Source organism: Pseudonaja textilis, chromosome 16 (assembly GCF_049901715.1).
Source record: "Pseudonaja textilis isolate UNSWEBS1 chromosome 16, rPseTex1.2, whole genome shotgun sequence".
Classification (NCBI taxonomy): Eukaryota; Metazoa; Chordata; class Lepidosauria; order Squamata; family Elapidae; genus Pseudonaja; species Pseudonaja textilis.
The window spans coordinates 756,019-775,913 of NC_142005.1; the positions used below are offsets into that span (position 1 = coordinate 756,019).

The window sequence follows — 19,895 nt, forward strand, 5'->3', positions numbered from 1 at the left end:
TCCCTCCAGAAGTTTTGGGTGCACCATCCCTGGAGGTTTTTAAAGAAGAAATTGGACAGCTATTTGATCTCCTGCTCGTGCAGGGGGTTGGACTAGAAGACCTCCAAAGTCCCTTCCAACTCTTGTTATTCTGAAACCAGCAGCCTATAGCTCACTTTAACCATAAGCAAAAAATATTGGATGGGACACCACTAGGAACACCCTAGGCGGAAGGGGAAATGAAATGAAAAAATACAGCAATGGGGAGTCATAAACAGACAGGAAAATATTGAGAGCTGAGTGCAACCGGAAGGAGATTTGGCTGTTGTCTAGCAAGGGAGTCCTCTTACCTCCTCACGCCATTAAAGATAAATATGTTTTGAGTTGATCCTTCCAAGCTACCGTAGGTCCCCAAAACTATCTAAGTTCTGAGCAGTGGCATTTCTGAGAGGAGGGGGAATATGCACTCTGCATATTCTCAAGAGGCTCATCTCTCAGAACTTGGCAAGGCTGCATTTTAACCTAACTTTTTAAGGCTTGTTCGGTCTTCTTCGGTGCTTTCTTGGCTGCCGGGGTGGTGGTGGTGGTGGTGGGAGGGATTGGAAAGGAGTAAACACGTCACTTCCCACTGGGAAGATGGAATGCCTGCACTCACACAACCAGCATTGCCAGAATGTACAAAGTGTGGCACGTTCCAAACTCGAGTTACGGGGGTACGGTATGCTCCCACACATAATGGTACATGCAGGAATCTGTGCTTGTAGGGATGCAAACACAAGGGAACCTCCCCCCCTCTGAAATAAGGGGGAACACACATATTTGGGGCCAGGGTGCTGTATTCTCTTGCATTCTTTTCAGGCTCTTCGAAAAAACATGCTGGGATTTTGTAAATCAGTAGAATTGGGACAAGGGGCCTATTAACTTTTTAAATGAAAGAGGCTCTGGTGGGGATTGGAGGCCAGTTGTATTTATTTTACCTGATTAATTATCCAATCAATTACTGAAGGGCACAGCAATTAATCAATCAAGTGTCTTAGGAGCTGTCCTCTCTGTTGTTGGCACTGCCCACTGAGGTAGGGAGGGAGGGAGGGAGGAAGGAAGGAAAGAAAGAAAGAAAGAAAGAAAGAAAGAAAGAAAGAAAGAAAGAAAGAAAGAAAGAAAGAAAGAAAGAAAGAAAGAAAGAAAGAAAGAAAGAAAGAAGGAAAGGAAGGAGAGGGAGAAATAAAGAAGGGAGGAAGAGAGGAAAGAAAAAAGAAAGGGAGAAAAGAAGGAAGGGAGGAAGGAAGGGAAGGAGAAATAAAGGAGGGAAGGAGGAAGGAAGGAAAGAAAAAGAAGGAAAGGGAGAGGAAATAAGAGAGAGAGGCAGGGAAGGAAGGAAAGGAAGGAGAGGGAGAAATAAAGGGGGGGAAGGAAGGAAGGAAGGAAGGGAGAGAGAGAGAGAGAGAGAGATAGGGAAAGCCAACAAATTGCTCTTGAATCTTCTTGATTTTTAGCTGAGACAGATTCTCTTCCGACTGTGTCAGCTTATCCACAGGGCCCCCGATTGATAAAATCTGAATTAAATCACGATACACACCAACACCCACACACAGCGGAAGGAACATAAGTTGAAGAAACGCTCCTTTTCTACCCTGACTTTCCCCCCACTCCCCACCCCAAAATCATTTCATTATTTTCTGAAGGAGAAATATTCTTCCCAAAACAGAAAGGGGTTACAGGTCAGCCAAGTGATTCCCCATTGGCGTGTCCGAAGGAATGAAATAATCACTTATTGCTATTATTTATTTATTTTTGAGAATGCAAGGCCTATAATCCCATTAGGACTGGGATTCTGAACCCCCGATTGCCTCCTTCTGTCGATACATCCTCGGCACCACCGCCGGGCCCTGCAGAATCTCTCACTAGACATTTCTCATTCTCCTGCGTTCCTCACACCACCATTTTTCTCTCTCTCTCTTTAGGGTAACTTAAAGATGTCGCTGCCAAGATTCTGCACTTCACACGCAGGCCAAAAACAGATTTACACTTATTTTTAAAGGCAGATAAACGTTTTTCTGCCGAGATGCTCACCCTTACAAAGAGAGCAGGCCGGCTGTTATAATACAGCCAGTCATTCTTCCCTGCTTCACATAACACCAACGGAAAATTTGGGAAACTGAGAGAGAGAGAGAGAAAGAAAGAAAAAGGTGTCAGAAAGCGCCTGAGAATAATGTCGTGTCTGTGTTAATTAACTGATTTCAAAGAACAGTATTGCCATCGGGCTGAGCACTGAGTGTCTGGCACTTTGTATTTTTCAAATAAAAGGAAGCAGAAACCGGGGCTGCTCTTTGCATCTTCCAAAGAAGGGTGAGGACTCCACGCCATTCAAGCCACCAACAATTTGGAGAGAGTTTTTATAAGCCCACTCCCCAAAAGCCAATTTCAGAGGCCTTCCTTTCTGCTGATTTTGCTGGGACGTCCCACGGTGCCAGCGAGCTGGTCTCCGGATTCCATCCTTTGGCTGCCAGAAGGTTCTCCCTTTGGTGGTGAGGTCAAGCCGTCTCTGCCAGGGATGCTTCAGTTTGCCTGGAAGCAGGGGTGGTTGGACTTGATGGCCTCGTGGAACCCTTCCAAGCCGAAGACTCCATTCTAGCTGTGTCACGGGTGTGCCGAGGGATTCAGCTCTGTATAAAAGGTGCTTGAACGTCCAGCCTACCTGTCCTGGAGATTTTTATCCATTTTTATCTCACCTGTATTTGAAAACATCCAGGTGGCTCACCATGGCTGTAGCTGGACCAGAAAAAAGGGGTTTGGAAGAGCTGGCTAGAATCTCTCCTGGCCAGATACCTCAATGCCCTTCTTTGGATGACATGATGCTAACCCTCAAGGTGTGTTGCTGAACGCCAGGCCTGGATGTCTGCAGTGCCAACTTCTGGCAAAAAAGACCATGTGAAGGGCTGGCGAAGTAACGGCAGAAACGGCGGCTGAGCAACCTGCTTTCCAGCTTGGCCCAGGCTAGGTAAAAAAAGAATTTCTTCCACAATGGGGGAAGTAATGCTCAGGTTCAAAATAATGTACATATAATAATGTGCCTATAATGTGTGGGTGCTCCACTGCTGGAGGTTTTTAAGAAAAGACTGGACAGCCAACAGTCTGAAATGCTGCTTGAGCAGGGGGGTGGACTAGAAAGCCTCCAGTGTCCCTTCCAGCTCTATTTGATTGCTAGATTGATGGATTCTGCACCAAGACTTTGAGAAGAAGCATGACTGCAGACTTCTGACACAGGTGCAGCTTAGCCAGTGGCAGTACAGAGGACGTCCTTTCAAGGTAGGAAGGTTCTCCATTATCCAGATAAATAAACTTTCCATGATGTGCCTCGATCTGAAGCTGGAGGGGTCTGCATTGCGACGGGCACATCTCTGCAACTCCCAGAGAAGCAGCTCTGGAGGCAGAAAGAGGCTTGCAAGGCTCCTTCAAGGTTCAACACTTTGGACAGCTCTTGAGATGACAGATAGAGGAGTTGTCCAGCCAACTAGGAGTTCCAGAGTGCCAGGGTAGAAATGGCAATTTCTGGTTATTTATTTAAAACATTTGTATTGGGGGGGGGGGGGGTGTTTCCAACTTCAAGACCGGTGGACTTTGACTCCCAGAAGTCTACAAGTCTTAAATCTGCACAACTGTAAGAGAAGTTGCTCTGGGCGCAGAAAGAATCGAGGCACCTGGGTGGTTCAGCACCTCGGGCAGCTCTGGGGTGACAGATCGAGGATCTGTCTAGACGAGCAGGATTTCCGGAGTGCCAGGGTGTTGATGGTAATTTCTGGTTATTTATTTAAAACATTTGCATTGGGGGTCCCCAACTTTAGCAACTTTAAGACCTGTGGACTTCCAGAATTCCGAGAGTCGAAGTCCGCAAGACTTAAATCTGCAATTCAGAGAAACCACCGTGGAGGCAGAAAGGGGCTTGCAAGGCTCCTGGGTGGTTCAGCACCTCGGACAGTTCTGGGATGGCTGACAGAGGGCCTGTCCAGCTGGCTAAATGGGGAATTCTAGGAGTTGAAGTCCACCTGAACGGGGAATTCTCAATCATCCAGGTTGTTGATGTCCCAAAGGTGCTGTCTTTCAAAAGGCAACGGGGCTTTCTGGTTTGGCTTGAAGACGTTTCGCTTTCCATCCAAGAAGCTTCCTCCAAATGGCCTCAAGGATTCTCAGAAAGAATACTAACGGCCAGATGACTGCAAGGAATATAAACCCTTCCTCTTCCATCGTTCAGTTGAAATGGAAGAAGCTTTTTGGATGAGAAGCGAAACGTCTTCAAAAAAAAAGCAAGAAAGCTCTTGAGAGAACACCTGTGGGGTGTCCATCTGAGTGGGAGCGCCAGGGTGGAGAGGTCAAAACCAGGTTATTTATTTGAAACATGTATACCGCCACCCATCATGAAACCACTGAAGCTGGATTAGACAGGGCTGCATCAAACTGACTCACAGCGAGGCGAGCAGGATGGCAGAGGCGCTTGGGAGGTGACGCGTGTGTGTGTGTGTGTGTGTGCATGTGCCTGAGAAAAGCTGGCAAAGCCCAGCTGCCAAGAAGCCCCCATTGCCTGCAAGCAACGACCTCAGGTAGATTCGCTCCCTCCGCTTTGGAGTTTCCGGAGGTCGGGAAGCAGAGGGAGAAGCCAGGACGACGGTGTGTGATTCAACCCCAAAATGGATTTGGAAGAAGGGATTTCCAGTCAGGATGTCTTGCCAGGGCCAAAGGCAACCTTCCAATTTCGTACTAGCACCTTCCAGTTTCCCGAGTCACCTGGCTGGATTCAGCGGAGGTTGGAACCGGCCCATTGCCCGAAGAGGATTCCCCCAAGGCACACTGAATTGAACGGAAGGTTGGGAAAACTGGACACCCTGGAACGGTTTGTCCAAGATCTACGGGGTAGAAATATTCTGCATCAGGGAGGAAGAACTGCCTGCTTTAGGAAAGCCAGAGGTCTGTATCTGCTAAAGATCTCCCCCCTCCCCGGCATTCTTGACTGAATGAAGTTCTCCCTGTCCATATTTCCCTGGGGGAGCGGCTCTCTTCTTGCAGACCCCCCGTCCTTGCCCTCGCTTATCTCCCTCCAGCTCTGTGCTTCTCCAATGCGGGCCATGAACTCTCATGGCGACCAGCCTTTTCAAGGAAGAAGCTAGATGGGAACGCGATATGCAGGGAGTCACACACGCACACACCCCGCCATTGATGATGAAAGGAGATGCAAAAATTCCTCGATCGGGAGAAAATGTCATGGCGGAAAGGATGTCAAGGACTCCCATCACTGACGGGGGAAGAGGGGAGACTTAGAGAAAGAGAAAAAGGGGGTGGGGGTGGAAAAAGGAGAATAGGGGCCTTTTCATTTCAGCTACAGAAGTGAATGGAGGACTCTATGGAGCACTTTCTCTCGACCTTGTGAACTTTAAGATGGGAGACTTCAACTCCCAGAAGTCTCCCTGGGCACTGAAGTCTCTCTGAATGGGGAATTCTGGGAACTGAAGTTCACCTGAATGGGGAATTCGGGGAGTTGAAGTCCGTCCATCTTAAAAGTTGACAAGGTTGAGAAAGAAAGCTGCAGAGGGCCAGTGAGATGGGCTTGAAGTGAAAACCCATTACATAAAAAAGCCAGTCGTTAAGTTAGTAACCCGGTTGTTAAGTGAATCTGGCTTCCCCATATTGGCTTTACTTGCCAGAAGATCACCAAAGGGGAATCACATGACCTCAGGACGACGCAACCACCATAAATGCGAGTCAGTTGCCAAGCGTCCAAATTTTGACCATGTGGCTATGAGGAGGCTGCAATGGTTGTGAATGTGAAAGACGGCCATCCGTCTCTTTTTTTCAGTGCTGTCGTAACTTTGAATGGTCACTAAATGAACTGTGGTCAAGCTGAGATCTCCCTGCGCAGGAGCTGTGTTTTTGCACCACATGGGCCAAGTGTGCAATCAGTTGATGTGGGTCTCAGAAGGAGGGTTTGGGGGGTAGCAGTTGACAGACATTCTTAAGGGCGCTAGGAGAAAAAGCCGCAGGTGGGAAGCGAAAGCTGGGAAGATTTCCTGACCGGAAGAGAAACGGAAACCGTCTGCTTAAAACAGAAGGATTTCTCCTCAAAGTGTGCACCTGTCCGTGGCAGCTTCATGGCCTTCCACAAAGGGGTGGGGTGGCAGGTTGGACTAGATGGTCTCTAAGACCCCATCCTACTAATCCGTTCTGTGACTTCGAGCGAGAAGCTCAACTGAGATGGGTAACTTTTTTGGGTGGGTGGGTGGACGGGAAATGTCCCCCTTTTAGCCACGTGCCCCATCCCGGTGGGCTAGGCTGAGCTTTTCCGAAGGAAAGCAGAGCCCGCTCTTCTAGACCGTCATCCCTGTTCAGCCCCAAGGCCGAATCCTGAGTGATGCTATTTGCTGAACTGACGGGAAGGGGCGAAATTTTTTTTTAAATAAATCCTGACCCCCTACAGATGGGGGAGGGTATTCTAGATCGAAACTCGGGGGCAGGGGTGGGATTCAAAAATCCCAGCAACCGGTTCGCTGCCCAGTAGCTGGGTGGGCGTGGCCATGGTGGGCGTGGCCTGCCGGAACTTCTGGGAGGGGCATTTTTCACCTTGCCCAGAGTCCGGAGGCTTCCCTTGGGCCTCTGGGAGGGGGGAAACCGCTTCCCCTGGGGAACAGAGGAAGCCGGAAACAGGCCCCATTCCCAGACTTCCGGAAGGCCCAATTTTTGCCCTCCCAGAGCCTCTGTGTGGATCCTGCGCTTACCTACACCCCAAATGGTCCCCATGGAGACTCCTGGGAGGGGCGGGGTGGGCGTGGCCAGCTGGTCGGTCAGTTCAACTACCCAGTTGTCAATTTAACATCCAGTTCGTTCGAACCGTTCCGAACCAGCTGAATACCACCCCTGCTTGAGGAGCAGGGAAAGACTTTGTGTGCCATTTCCAGCATCTCCAGAGAAGTGGGACCGTTTAAAGAAAGACCTTTCTTGCCGGAGTTGCTTCGGAAGGGGATGAGACTGGCTCAAGACCCCCAACCCTCTGCCCCTCTGAAAGACCCCCACATCCTTAAGGCTCTCCTTCCAACTCACCCGCCCTCCTTCCGATTCTGACCATCCTTCCTTGGCTTGCAACCAAGTTGAGTGAGTGAGCCTCAGAGCTTCTGGAAAGCCACAGGGGATGCCACCAAGAATGCCAGGGCAGCTGCCTGCTACGCCCTATTGCCCTCCCCCCTCCCACCTGTGGCAGAAAGGAAGAGAGGGCCGGGTGGTTCCAACCTCCGCTGTTTTGGGGGCGAGAGAGAGAGAGAGAGAGAGAGAGAGAAGGGGGTGACGGCAGCCACCGCTTTGTGGTCCCCTACCTGCCGGGTATCGTTCGTTGATGGGCCAGTTGTCCACCTGCAGCGTTGCGTTGCCGCCGCTCCGGGTGAAACGCACCACGTGGTACTTGCCATCGTTCACCATGGCATTGCTCTCCTCGATCGTGATGTCGTCCGTGCCCACGTTGAAAATGACGCCCACAGTCCCCTGGTCCTGCAGAGAGTGAAGGGTGGTGGGAAGGAAGAAGGGGCAAAGAGAAAGGGGGAAAGGAAATTGGGTCAGGGGTCTCAGAAAGAAGGGAAATGTCCAGCCGGATTGCAGAAATTCTGGCATTTGCCCCCACAAAATAAAGGAATCCTCTAATATTACGACCAGCTTTGTGGGGTCTCCAGCAGTCATCACCTGAATATCAATTTATTCCATTTTAGAAGCTGCTTCTTCTCCAAGAGCTCAAGGGTGTGAATAGAATAGAATAGAACAGAATAGAATAGAATAGAATAGAACAGGAATTTGAATAGAATAGAATAGAATAGAACAGAATAGAATAGAATAGGAATTTGAATACAATAGAATAGGAATTAAAATAGAATGGAATAGAATAGGAATTAGAATAGGAATAAGAATAACGAACAGAATAGAATAGAACAGAACAGAACAGATCTCTATTGGCTGAGAGTAAAATAAAGAATAAATATAGAGTAAAATTGAATAGAATATAGAATAAAATATAGAACAGGACAGAATAGAATTCTTTATTGGCCAAGTGTGATCAGACACTTGTAAGGAATTTGTCTCCCGTGCATAAGTTCACGTAAACATCAAGTAAGACTTCACAGGTCATAAATCATAGTTACGAGCATTAAACATAAGTTACAAACAACCATTGATAAATCGTTAAGAAACCAAATAGGAGCAGATAGTAGGAAGGAAGAGAAATCAGACAATGCTGTGGGACTTAGTTGTTCAGCAGAGTGATGGCATGTCTGGTTGTTTTGGCGTGCAATGCCCTGCAGGGGAGGAGTTGAAACAGTTCACGTCCAGGATGTGAGGGGTCTGCAGATATTTTCTCAGCCCCCTTTCTGGCTCCTGTGGTATTCAGGTTGTCTGTCCCTCTCCTGTTTGGTTGCTGTGCCAAACCAGAGAGTTATTGACATCCATATATAAAAGCAAAATACCACCCACGCATCATCACAACATCTCCAGAATCGTAAAGCCTACAAACTTGAAGTTTGGCACGTATGTCCCTCTTGGCTTCTAGGTGCTCACTAAGAAAGGATTTTTCGAAGCGACCATCAGAGCATTAGTATTTCTTTTATTATTTATTATTATTAATACGCTCTGATGCTAAGGACTCCCGCTCCCCACCTGAAAAGAAACCTCTTCCAAATGCAAAACACAAGCAGAGGAGTTTCATTTTCGGTTTCACAGCAGCAAGCAGCTTTAGTACAGAACAGTTGAGCTAAACCACGCCCAGGCTCCTTGCTGTCTCCTTGCTCACACAGCAAATACTGTTTCTGTTTCCAAACAGCCCTCAACTCTCTCACACACTGACAGGATGCTAGCCAGATGACTACCGATGGATGCTGGTAGGCAGAGGCAGAATTTTTCCCCTTATTTTCCTCCCCCAAAACTAAGCCCGATCACATAGTTTCATAGCAAAGCATGAGTATCGAGCTTATACATATATATCAGCTCCTGGGGTGATCTGAGCTTTCTTGGGAAGCAGGAAGAACATCCTTTGTTGGACCTTTTTAATATGTGTGTGTGTGTGTGTTACAGCAATGTACCCCTCACCTACTCCACAACAACAACCCTGGTAAATGTACACTGGTCTGAGAAAGAGGCAAAAATTGGTCCAAAGTCATATTGTGAATTTCTACAGCAACAAATGGGGTTGAATCCAGATTTTTCTAACTCTTTGTCCAGCTTTTAAAACTATCACAGGTAGTCCTCAACTTACAGGCACAATTGAGCCCAGAATTTCCATTGCTAAGCAAGGCAGTCGTTAAGTGAGTTCTGCCCCATTTTGCAACCTTTTCACCATAGTTGTGAAACAAATTACCATAGTTGTTAAGCGAATCATGTCATTAAGTGAATCCAGCTTGCCCCACTGATTTTCTTGTTGAAAGCCAGCTGGGAAGCTTACAAAAGAAGATCACGTGACCCTGGGACACTGCAACAGTCTTAAGTACATGCCAGTTGCCAAGTGTCTGAGTTTTGATCATGTGACCATGGGAATGATATGATGTTTTTAAATGTGAAAACCGGCCACAAATCAATTTTTCAGTGCTGTTGTTACTTTAAACCATCAATAAATGAATGGCTGCAGGTCAAGGAAAACCTGTAATTAAAAAAAATCTTTACTTTTTTCTCTAAAAAAATAATCTTTATTCTTTTTAAAAAAAATTAAAAGTAAAACTAAAAACACAAACACACAGGAGGGGAAAAATATTAACCTTATAACATGTTGTGCTGTTAATTAGTCAGACTTTCATTCTGCATGAAGCCAAAGAAGTATTATTAAGCATTTAGATTTCCATCTTTTCTCTAGATATTAGCCAGATATCACCCCCATCTTCTTGATATCTGTTGAACTGACAGTGGCCCAAATTTGTGGGTTTAATGGCGGGAGTCTTCCCCACCAAATAATCATCTTTCCTGTTGAAAGATAATTTCAACAGCTTCTTTGGCAGCTGGAAATGGGGAAAGCTGGTCTGAATCAGCCTGGTGCACTGGGAATAACTGGGATGCGGCCTAGGCCAGGATATTAAAAGGATAAAAAACAAACCAGCTTTGGAATCTTTGGTAAGGGGGTATCTGATAGCGCCGAAACAAAGCCCACTCGCCCGAAACTAGGATTCTATCTCCCAACATAGAGGAGGTGAATTTAGGGCTACCAATCTTGATCAAAATTGATCAGAATAGAGCTGGAAGGGACCTTGGAGGTCTTCTAGTCCAGCCCCCTGCTCAAGCAGGAGACACTATACCATTTCAGATAGGTGGTTGTCCAATATTTTCTTAAAAGTGTTGGAATATCCACAACTTCTGGTGGCAAGTTGTTCCTCTGGTTAATTGTCCTCACCGTTAGGACATATCTCCTTAATTCCAGGTTGCTTCTCTCCTGGATGAGTTTCCATCCCTTGTAATGGAAGCTGTTTTTATTCCTAGCCCAACAATCCTGCCAATTTCTAACTGGAATACAGGTAGCCCTCGATTTACAACAGACTCATTTAGTGACCGTTCAAAGTTGCAACGGCACCGAAAAAGGGATTTGTGATCGTTTTTTCACACACTCGACTGCTGCAGCATCCCCGTGCTCACACGCACACACACACACACACCAGCACAACACCACAACCGGCAACCTGCGCAGGGCTTGATAAACCCAGCTCATGATCTCATCCGTAAGCAGCTCCGGCAATTAAAACGGGGGCAGCTGAATCTCCCTGGGTGGGGGCGTATTTCGAAGGATTAAAGCGCTTGTTCTTAAACGGGTCCTTTTCTTGGCTGGACTTCAAAAGGCCGGGATGAAACCTCTTGACGGAGCCAGAGCTGCAGGAAGCAGCCGAAGTCCGAGACTCCGCGTCGAAAACGAAGACGGCCGGCTTCTCGCATTTCCACACGGGCCCCAAATATTGCGGGGGGGGGGGAGACCCTCCTTGGTCTGAAGGAAAAGGGATGGGAAGGGCGGCAGCAGGAGCTACTCGTGTTCCGCCAATCGGAGCTCGCCAAGGTGTTTTGGGAACGCTGCGGTGCGGTGGGCAACTCACCTACTTTCTCAGGGAGCGCGGCCTTGAGCCAGCAGTCTTCACATCCTGTCAGGGCCTCCTCCCCATCTCCTGCCATGCCCACACAACCATATTGCCCATTTGTCCACCTCCCTCTTCCCCCTTCAGCCTTTGATGGCAGGGAGTGGAAGGACCTAAGAAACTGATCCAGGAGAGAAGCAACCTGGACTTAAGGCGAAACTTCCTAACAGTGAGGAAGCTTAACCAGTGGAACAACTTGCCACCAGACATATTAGAAGAATTAGAATAACAGAGTTGGAAGGGACCTTGGAGGTCTTCTAGTCCTGCCCCTTGCTCAGGCAGGATACCCTATACTATTTCAGACAGGTGACTATGTAATCTCTTCTTTAAAACCTCCAGTGCTGGAGCATTTACAACTTCTGGAGGCAAGTTGTTCCACTGATTAATTATTCTCACTGCGAGGAAGTTTCTCCTTAGTTCTAGGTTGCTTCTCTCCTTGATTAGTTTCCACCCATGGCTTCTTGTCCTGCCCTCGGGTGCTTTGGGGAATAGCTTGACCCCTTCCTCCTCTCTGGGGCAGCCCCTCAGAGATTGGAAGGCTGCTCTCGTGTCTCCCCTGGTCCTTCTCTTCTCTAGACTAGCCAGGCCCAGTTCCTGCAACCATTCATCGCATGTTTTAGCCTCCAGCCCCCTAATCCTCTTTGTTGCTCTTCTCCGCACTCTTTCTAGGGAGCCAACATCTTTTTTACACCACAGCAACCAAAACTGGATGCCATATTCCAAGTGTGGCCTTACCGTGGCATTATCAAGTGGTATTAACACTTCACGTGATCTTGATTCAGTCCCTCAGTTTAAGACTTTCAGTTGTGGATGCTTCATCGTTGGAGGTTTCTAAGAAGAGACTGGACAGTCGCTTGTCTGAAATAGTAGAGTATTCTCCTGCTTGAGCAGGGGGTTGGACTAGAAGACCTCCAAGGTCCCTTCCAGGCTCATTCATTCTATCCAGCCTGATACCCAGCTAAGTGCGACTAAGAAGAATATTTCTGCCACCCAAAAGCAAGCCGCCTCCCTTTCTCTGCTAGCATGTGGCTCTCTGCCCTCTCCCGTTCCCGAAGCACCTAGAGCCCTCTTTAAAGCGGGAAAGGATCCCAGTGGAATTCTTTAAGGAAGGCTGCTTCACGCTGGAGGTGGACCGGAACGTCAAGAGATCCTAGCAAAAGCTGGCAAGATCCAGGAAAGGATTCCACTTCCTGCCCAGTCTTGGGGGCAGGGGGAGGAGGAGGAGGAGGAGGGGGGGCCCTCCACCACATCACTTGCAGCAGCGGCTCCACGTTAATCCACATCCCGGTGCAGCTGCTGACCGACACTGCGCCAACTTCATTCCATTTGCAACTGAGTGGTAATTAATCCCTCCGTGCAGCTGGCTGGCAAGCGGAGAGGGGGCACTTGGGAGGCTGATGCCTTTGGCTGGAGGGTAGATGTGGGCAACCAGGCTGGAGGTATCAGGAGACAGGGGGGGAGAGGGGGAGGTTGTCCAACCAAGCCCTGGTTTCACCATCGTTCCTCTGCCCGAGGTGCCTCGCACGGGGGCGATGATATCCACTGCGCAAAGAGGTGGGTTATAACGACGGAGCATGTCCGAACAGGGTTGGGTTCAATGGGCTGGAGTAGAGTTAGCTTCAGCATTTGCCCAGTGTAGAGGGATCCTCGACTTACGACCACAAGGGAGCGCAAACATTTCTGTTGCTAGGTGAGACGCTGCTGTTAAGGGACTTTTGCCTCATTTTAGGACTTTTCTTCCCACAGCTGTCACATGAATCGCTGTGTTGTTAAGTTGGCCACTGGGTCATTAAGTGAATCTGGCTTCCCCCCCCGCCCGCTGACTTTGCTCATCGGAAGGTCGCAAAAGGGGGTCACATAACCCCAGGACACTGTGGCTGTCGTAAATATGAGCCAGTGGCCAAACGCCTACATTTTGATCACGTGACCCTGGGGATGCTGCCACAGTGGGGAAAATGACCCAAAGTCCCCTTTTTTGAAGGGATGCTGTAATTTTGGTCACTAAATGAACTGTTTGTGATGACCCAAAGGGGCGTGGCACAAAGGCAACCCAGTCAGATAATCAGTAGGAGTCCCTTTATCAGCTCCAACTTTGCCCCCAAGGTCCTGGTTCCCTTCTGGGCTGGAGAAAACCTCTCCCAGGAACAGCCTTTGGCTGCAGAGAATCAAGGCCAAAACGTGGTCAACAAAAACTGGAACTATAAGTCCAGTCAAGGCAAGAGGAGGTCATTAATCCGGCAGGGCAGGAGAAGGAATTCCAGACGTGAAGGAACGGCCGCAATTCAACCCGCCAAGAACACAGATAACTAAAGTCAACACAAGATAAACTCAAGTTTGCTCCCAGCAGCTGCTGCACTCAGCAAGCATCTCTGTTGAACTCTCTTCCCAGCTGTGGCTAATGAAGGGAATCAGGGCCCTTTCCTCCCCCGTAAGCCACGCAACCCTTGTTGCTCCCTTCTCCGGTCCTCCCTGCATGCCCTAAGATGAAGAGTGGGTGGGCCTGGGTCTTCATTTGAACTCCCTCTCCCTTGTTCTACCTCTCCCCTGCTCTGCCAAGCCGGACTTTGCCCTTCCCCAGTTTCCTCCACAGCCAATGGAGCCACACTCCTGTTCCCTGTCAACTGTTCATCTTCCTCGTGGGATTCAGACTCCAACAGGGGCATGACACTGTAAGTCGAGGACTAGCTGTGCTGCAGCCCCAAGATGGTGTGGTTTGAATGAAAAACGAAACCCTCTTTTCGCCCGGACAGCTGGCTCCCGTTCAAGTCACCGTTGAGTCATGTCTAATATTCCAGGGCATTTTCTTCCTTGCCCTGACATCCCCCCAGAGTTGCAACCCATATTTTTTTCATTCAGCTCTTCCTTGTGAGCAATGGGTCTTCGAGGGGCGGGGGGGGGGTTACAAAGAGCTTGAGAGGAATTATGGGGTTTGCAGCACCCAGGGTCACAACTCAAGAAGCTGTCACCCTAAAGCAACAACCAGCACTGGGCGGAGGGGCTAATCATGTATTCAAAACTATGTTCATTCTTACACCTGCATCTTGTAAGAGATTGACAAATCAAATAAATACAAAATACAATATACAAATCAAGGGGTGGGCTTCAGACACACACACCCCTTCCATGCATGCCTCGCTTTTATCCTGGGGCTGACGGCAGAAGACATTTTGAAATTTCTGCTGCAGATGCAAATCCATGCTTAACAGCAAGTTTAACCCAGATCTGGGTTTTTTGTTTGTTTGTTTGTTTCTAAGCTGCAGTCAAACGCCAAGCAAGCGGCAAGGATGCAGAACACGTGCAGAGGGCTGTTCCCACCCCAGTAAATTCAGTTTTAGTCATCTTCCTCATTCCTGGAGTTAAGATTCAGCCTCTCGCTTATTTCCCAAGATGAGAAATTCTCTTTCAGATTAGACTGAATGAGGAGTCGATTAACAAAACGGGTGCAACTACTCAGGGACTGTAATGCTGAGAATACGTCTATAAATAAATAAATAAATTTCTAAATAAATCTGTCTGTCTTATCTATCTTATATACATATAATACACACACACATACATACACACATACACACCCCACTACAAATCACTGCTTTTGCTGCCTAGGGATGCTGGGCACCATGGTTCAGGGAATACCATGGGGACGCTGGGACTTGTAGTCCAGTCTGATATATTTCAACCTGGAATTAGGGAGAAGCTTCCTAACAGTGAGAACAAGTAACCAGTGGAACATCTTCCCTCCAGAAACTGTGGAAAGCTCCGTCACTGGAGGCTTTTAAGAAGAGATCGAACAGCCATTTGTCTGGGATGGTCTCGGGTCTCCTGCTTGAACAGGGGGTTGGACTAGAGGACCTCCGAGGTCCCTTCCAGCTCTACTCTGATTGAATGGAATTTCCTTAACAAGGAATGACAGCCCGTTTCACACTGAATACTAAAAAAAAAAAGGGGGGGGGGGCAAAGGTTCTTACTGGGTCAGTGGAGGAATGCGCCATGTTTTGTGCTTCACAGATTGCTTGGCTCAGCAACCAGCATCTTTCGGTGGCATTTAAAACTGCTGGAGTCGTCTTGATTGGCCCGGGGAAAAGATGCTCGCTGAACATCGGGGCCTTTAGCCTTGGCCCCGGAATTGCTGTCCGCTGCAAATCCTACGGAAGCAGCAAAGCAGAATCTCCATGCAATGGCACCTAGGGGGTGGGGGAAAGAGGTGTGTGTGTGTGTGTGTGTGTGCGTTTCTATGATTTTGTGTGTGTGTGTGTGTGTGTATGTGTGTGCAGGGCATTATTAAAGGATTATTATGCTAAGCAGTGATTAATGCCACGAGCTGGGAACAGCTGGCTTGCTGTGTGCTTGTGTTCTTTATTAGAGCTATGCGTGTAATTATTGCATTAAACCTGGATTATTTCAGCCCCGGGAAGTATGGGCTTTATTAACGCTGCCCCCTGCAGGTCAAGGAGAGGATTGTTGCAGAGGTGACCCTGCCACCGTCAGGAGGCCTGAGTGCCCGAGACCCCCCCAGTTTGCAGTTGCTGTCCCTGCAGTTAGAGAAGAGACTGGACCACCGTTTACAGGGGGTCCTCGACTTATGACCACAATGGAGCCCCAAATTTATGTCGTTAAGTGAGACATTTGCTAAGTGAGTTTTGCTCCTTTATACGACCTTCCTCGGCCATACTTGTTAAGCAAATTGCTACGGTTATTAAGTGAGGAGCAAGGTTGTAAAGTGAATCCAGCTTCCCCATGGTCCTTATTTGTCCAAAGGCCGCAAAAGGGGATCACATGATCCTCTGGGACACAGCAACCGTCATAAATATGAATCTGTGGTCAAGTGGCTGAATCTAGATCACATGACCAAGGGGATGTTACGACCGTCGTAAGTGTGAAAAATGGTCCTAAGTCGCTTTTTTTCAGTGTCATCGTAGCTTTGAACGGTCACTAAATAAAATAGAATCAAGCTGGAGGGGACCTTGGAGGTCTTCTAGTCCAACCCCCTGCTCACGCAGGAGACCCTATGCCAGAGGTTTCCAAACTTGGCAACTTTAAGACTTGTGGACTTCAACTCCCAGAATTCTCCAGCCAGCATAGCTGGTAGCCCTTCTGTGCATGGTCCTCCAAGAAAAAGAGTTGGAAGAGAGACTAAAGAGAGAGAGAGTGGGCGGGGTGTGTCTGTGTGTGGCTGGCTGGCTGGAGAATTCTGGGAATTGAAGTCCACAAATTCTTAAAGTTGCCAAGTTTGGGGACCTCTGCCCTACACCATTCCAGACAAATGGCTGTTCAGTCTCTTCTTAAAAGCCTCCAGTGATGGAGCAACCACAACTTCTGGTGGCAAGCAGTTCCACTGGTTAATTGTTCTAATTATCAGGAAATTAGAACACAGAATTAGAACAAAGAATAATAATGTTGGAAGGGAACTTGGAGGTCTTCTAGTCCAGCCCCCTGGTCAAGCAGGAGAACCTATACAATCTCAGACAAATGATTGTCCAATCTCTTCTTAATAACCTCCAGTGATGAAGCACCCACAATTTCTGGAGACAAGCTGTCCCATTGGTTAATTGTCCTCACTGTTAGGAAGTTCCTCCTTAATTCCAGGTAGTTTCTCTCTTTGATTAGTTAAATCAACTGAATTAAATGAACTGGTGTAAGCCGAGGACTAACTGTACCGATAATTGAAGAGACTCTACCAAAATGCCATTTCTAATCAGTTTAAGAGAATATCTAAGAGGGAATCTGGCTTCAGACGAACTTCCTAATAGGGAGAACAATTAACCAGAGCAATGACTTCCCTCCAGAGGTTGTGGCTGCTCCATCACTGGAGGGTTTTAGGAAGAGACTGGACAGCCATTGGTCTGAGATGGTATAGGGTTTCCTGCTTGAGCAGGGGGTTGGACTAGAAGACCTCCAAGGTCCTTTCCAATTCTGTTATTCCATTATATATACTTTGCAATCTTTCCAGATTATGCTGCCAAGCTTGCAAGCAATTTGGTAGGTGTTCCCATTTTAAATGACAGTGTCCAAGTAAGCCTTTATATTCCAACGGAAAACCTCTGAAGGAACCGGGAAAAATATCCAACAATCTTTTATAGCGAACCTTGTGGTTGGTCTATTGTCCACATTTCCGAAAGCGTATAAATCAATGAGAGATGAGAAATGGATTCAATTGCTGTTTTGACCTGCCAAGCTTGTTCTGGCAAGGGGAAAAAAGGAAAATTAAAGTACTTTTAATATTTAATTTTTTATTTTAAAGTGTAGGGAAATTACTCCGGCTGCAAAGCTGACACAGTAACAAAGAGCTTTAAAATATCTATCTAACAGAATGAAGCTTTTAGTCAAACAGGGATATTGTTTATTAGCTATATTAACTCATTTTTCTAAAAAAAAATGCTCCCAACCTAAGAGAAGGTTAGAAAGATGTGATGTAAAGGAACTCCCACCAAGCTCACTCAGTCTCCAAAAACAGAACAGAAAGGGACTAAATTGGCAAAAGAAAAATTAAGTTTGAAAATGGACTGGATTGCAAAAGAGGGGGAGAGCACATCCCATCTCTATGGGGCCAGCATCTGCCCCGTTTTAATCCCCCCTTCTTGATCCTGTGACCAAATGGGGCTAATGCAGTCTGTTCCATACTTCACACATGTGTGCGCGCGCACACACACACACATGCACACCCCCACACACAAGGGGAGAACAAGCAGAGACCCACACTTCCAATATGGATCCACATGATTTGTCTGTACAAATTCTCAGTCCTCCAGGTCATGGTTGCCCCAAAGGTGCCTTTTTTTCAGGAGGCAACTGGACTTTATAGTTTATTTCTTTTGAAAAAAACAAAACACACAGACAAACCTCCAAGTGGCCTCAATGACAAACCTCAAAAGGATGCAAGGAGTATAAATCCTTCCATTCTCTACCATCCAAGTCAGAGCTGAAGAAGCTTCTTGGATGAGAAGCGAAACGCCTTCAAAGAAAAAAAAGCACCTCTGGGACATTAGGAGCCTCTGTGGCGCAGTGGTCAGAGTGCAGTACTGCAAGCTACTTCTGCTGCAGCCAGCTGCCTACAATTTGGCAGTTCGAATCTCACCAGGCTCAAGGCTGACTCAGCCTTCCGCCCTTCCGAGGTGGGTCAAATGAGGAGCCAGATTGTTGGGGGCAAGAGGCTGACTCTGCAAACTGCTCAGAGAGGGCTGTAAAAGCCCTGGGAAGCGGGATATAAGCCTAAGTGCTATTGCTACCGCTATCCACCTGATTAATCCCTGGAGACACACCTGCACTCATCCCAAACACAACACTGTAAAATTACTCGTCCACTTACAACAGTTCTTTTAGGGATGGTTCGAAGTTACAATGACACTGGAAAAGGGCACTTATGACTGTTTTTCACACTTATGACCATAATAGCCTCCCCATGGTCATGTGATCAAAATTTGGATGCTGGGCAACTGACTCCTATTTATGACGGTCACCCAGGGATCCCCTTTCATGACCTTCTGACAAGCAACATTAATGGGGAACCTGTATGACTAACTTAACTGCAGTGATTCTTTTAACAAATGTGGTTAAAAAGGTCATAAAATGGGCGAAAACAACAAATGTCTCGCTTAGCAACAGAAATTTTGGAATCAATTGTGGCTGGAAGTCGAGGACTACCTGTATTTTTCCACCTGGAAGAAAATATGGCCATCTTTTGTGGCCGTTACCAATAAGGTCTGAAAGGTTGACATCTGCCTTGCTACCCGTAGCTCACTTTCCTCTTTCACATAATGGATGGAAAAACGGATCAAGGAGAGATTCAACTTGGAAATAAGGAGAAATTTCTTGACAGTGAGAACAATCAACCTGTGGAACAGAAGTTGCCTTCAGAAGTTGTAGGAGCTTCATCCCTGGAGGCTTTCAAGAAAAGACTGGGCCGCCATCTATCAGAAATGGTGTAGGGTCTCCTGCTTGGGCGGGGGGTTGGACTAGATGACCTATAAGACCCCTTCCAAATCTATCTAGAAAAATTGTCACTCTGGGCAATAACGTTGGATATGGATTCTGCCAGGGCTTTATATTTAGATCTCAGATAAATTCATAAACAGACTTCCAATTCTTATTTGGGTTTCTTCGGTTGCTTTTGGCGATAGTTTATTGTTTGCAAATTCTTGGTCTTCGGTTGAGTTTGCCAATTCTGCTGGTTCTATGCACTTTTTAATACAGGTATTCGTCGAGTTACGACTACAACTAGGCCCCAAATTTGTGTTGTTAAGTGAAACATTGGTTAAGTGAGTTTTGCCCCAGTTTACAACAATTGACCCCCCCCCCCCAAATTTATGTTGCTAAGCAAGACAATGGCTAAGTGAGTTTTGCCTCATTTTACGAACTTTCTTGCCACAGTTGTTAAGTGAATCATTACAGTTGTTAAGCTAGTAACATGGTTGTTAAGCGAATCTGGCTTTCCCATTGAGTTTGCTTGTCAGAAGGTTGCAAAAGGGGATCAAATGACCCCAGGACTCTGCAACTATTGTAAACAGTATTTGAATTTTTATCATGGTATGATACGAGCCGCGGTGGCGCAGTGGTTAGAATGCAGAACTGCAGGCTCCTTCTGCTGACTGCCAGCTGACTGCAATTTGACAGTTGGAATCTCATACCAGGCTCAAAGTTGACTCAGCCTTCCATCTTTCAAAGGTCAGTAAAATGAGGAGCCAGACTGTTGGGGGCAAAGAGGCTGACTCTGTAAACCTCTTAGAGACACTGTGAAGTGGGATATAAGTCTAAGGGCTATTGCTGTTGCTATCACTTGACCATGGGAATGCTGCCAAGAGT

At 47.3% G+C, this 19,895-nt stretch overlaps 1 protein-coding gene across 25 annotated transcripts in view; it reads right to left on the reverse strand.

The window, feature by feature from the left end:
- NRXN2 (neurexin 2) overlaps positions 1-19,895 on the reverse strand; it is a 336,628-nt gene that overhangs the window by 46,918 nt on the left and 269,815 nt on the right. For all 25 annotated transcript variants that reach the window (XM_087913745.1, XM_087913733.1, XM_087913746.1 and 22 more), the window contains one exon: positions 7,332-7,503. In XM_087913745.1, the coding sequence (XP_087769871.1) occupies positions 7,332-7,503 (172 nt within the window). The remainder of the gene's footprint in view (positions 1-7,331; positions 7,504-19,895) is intronic.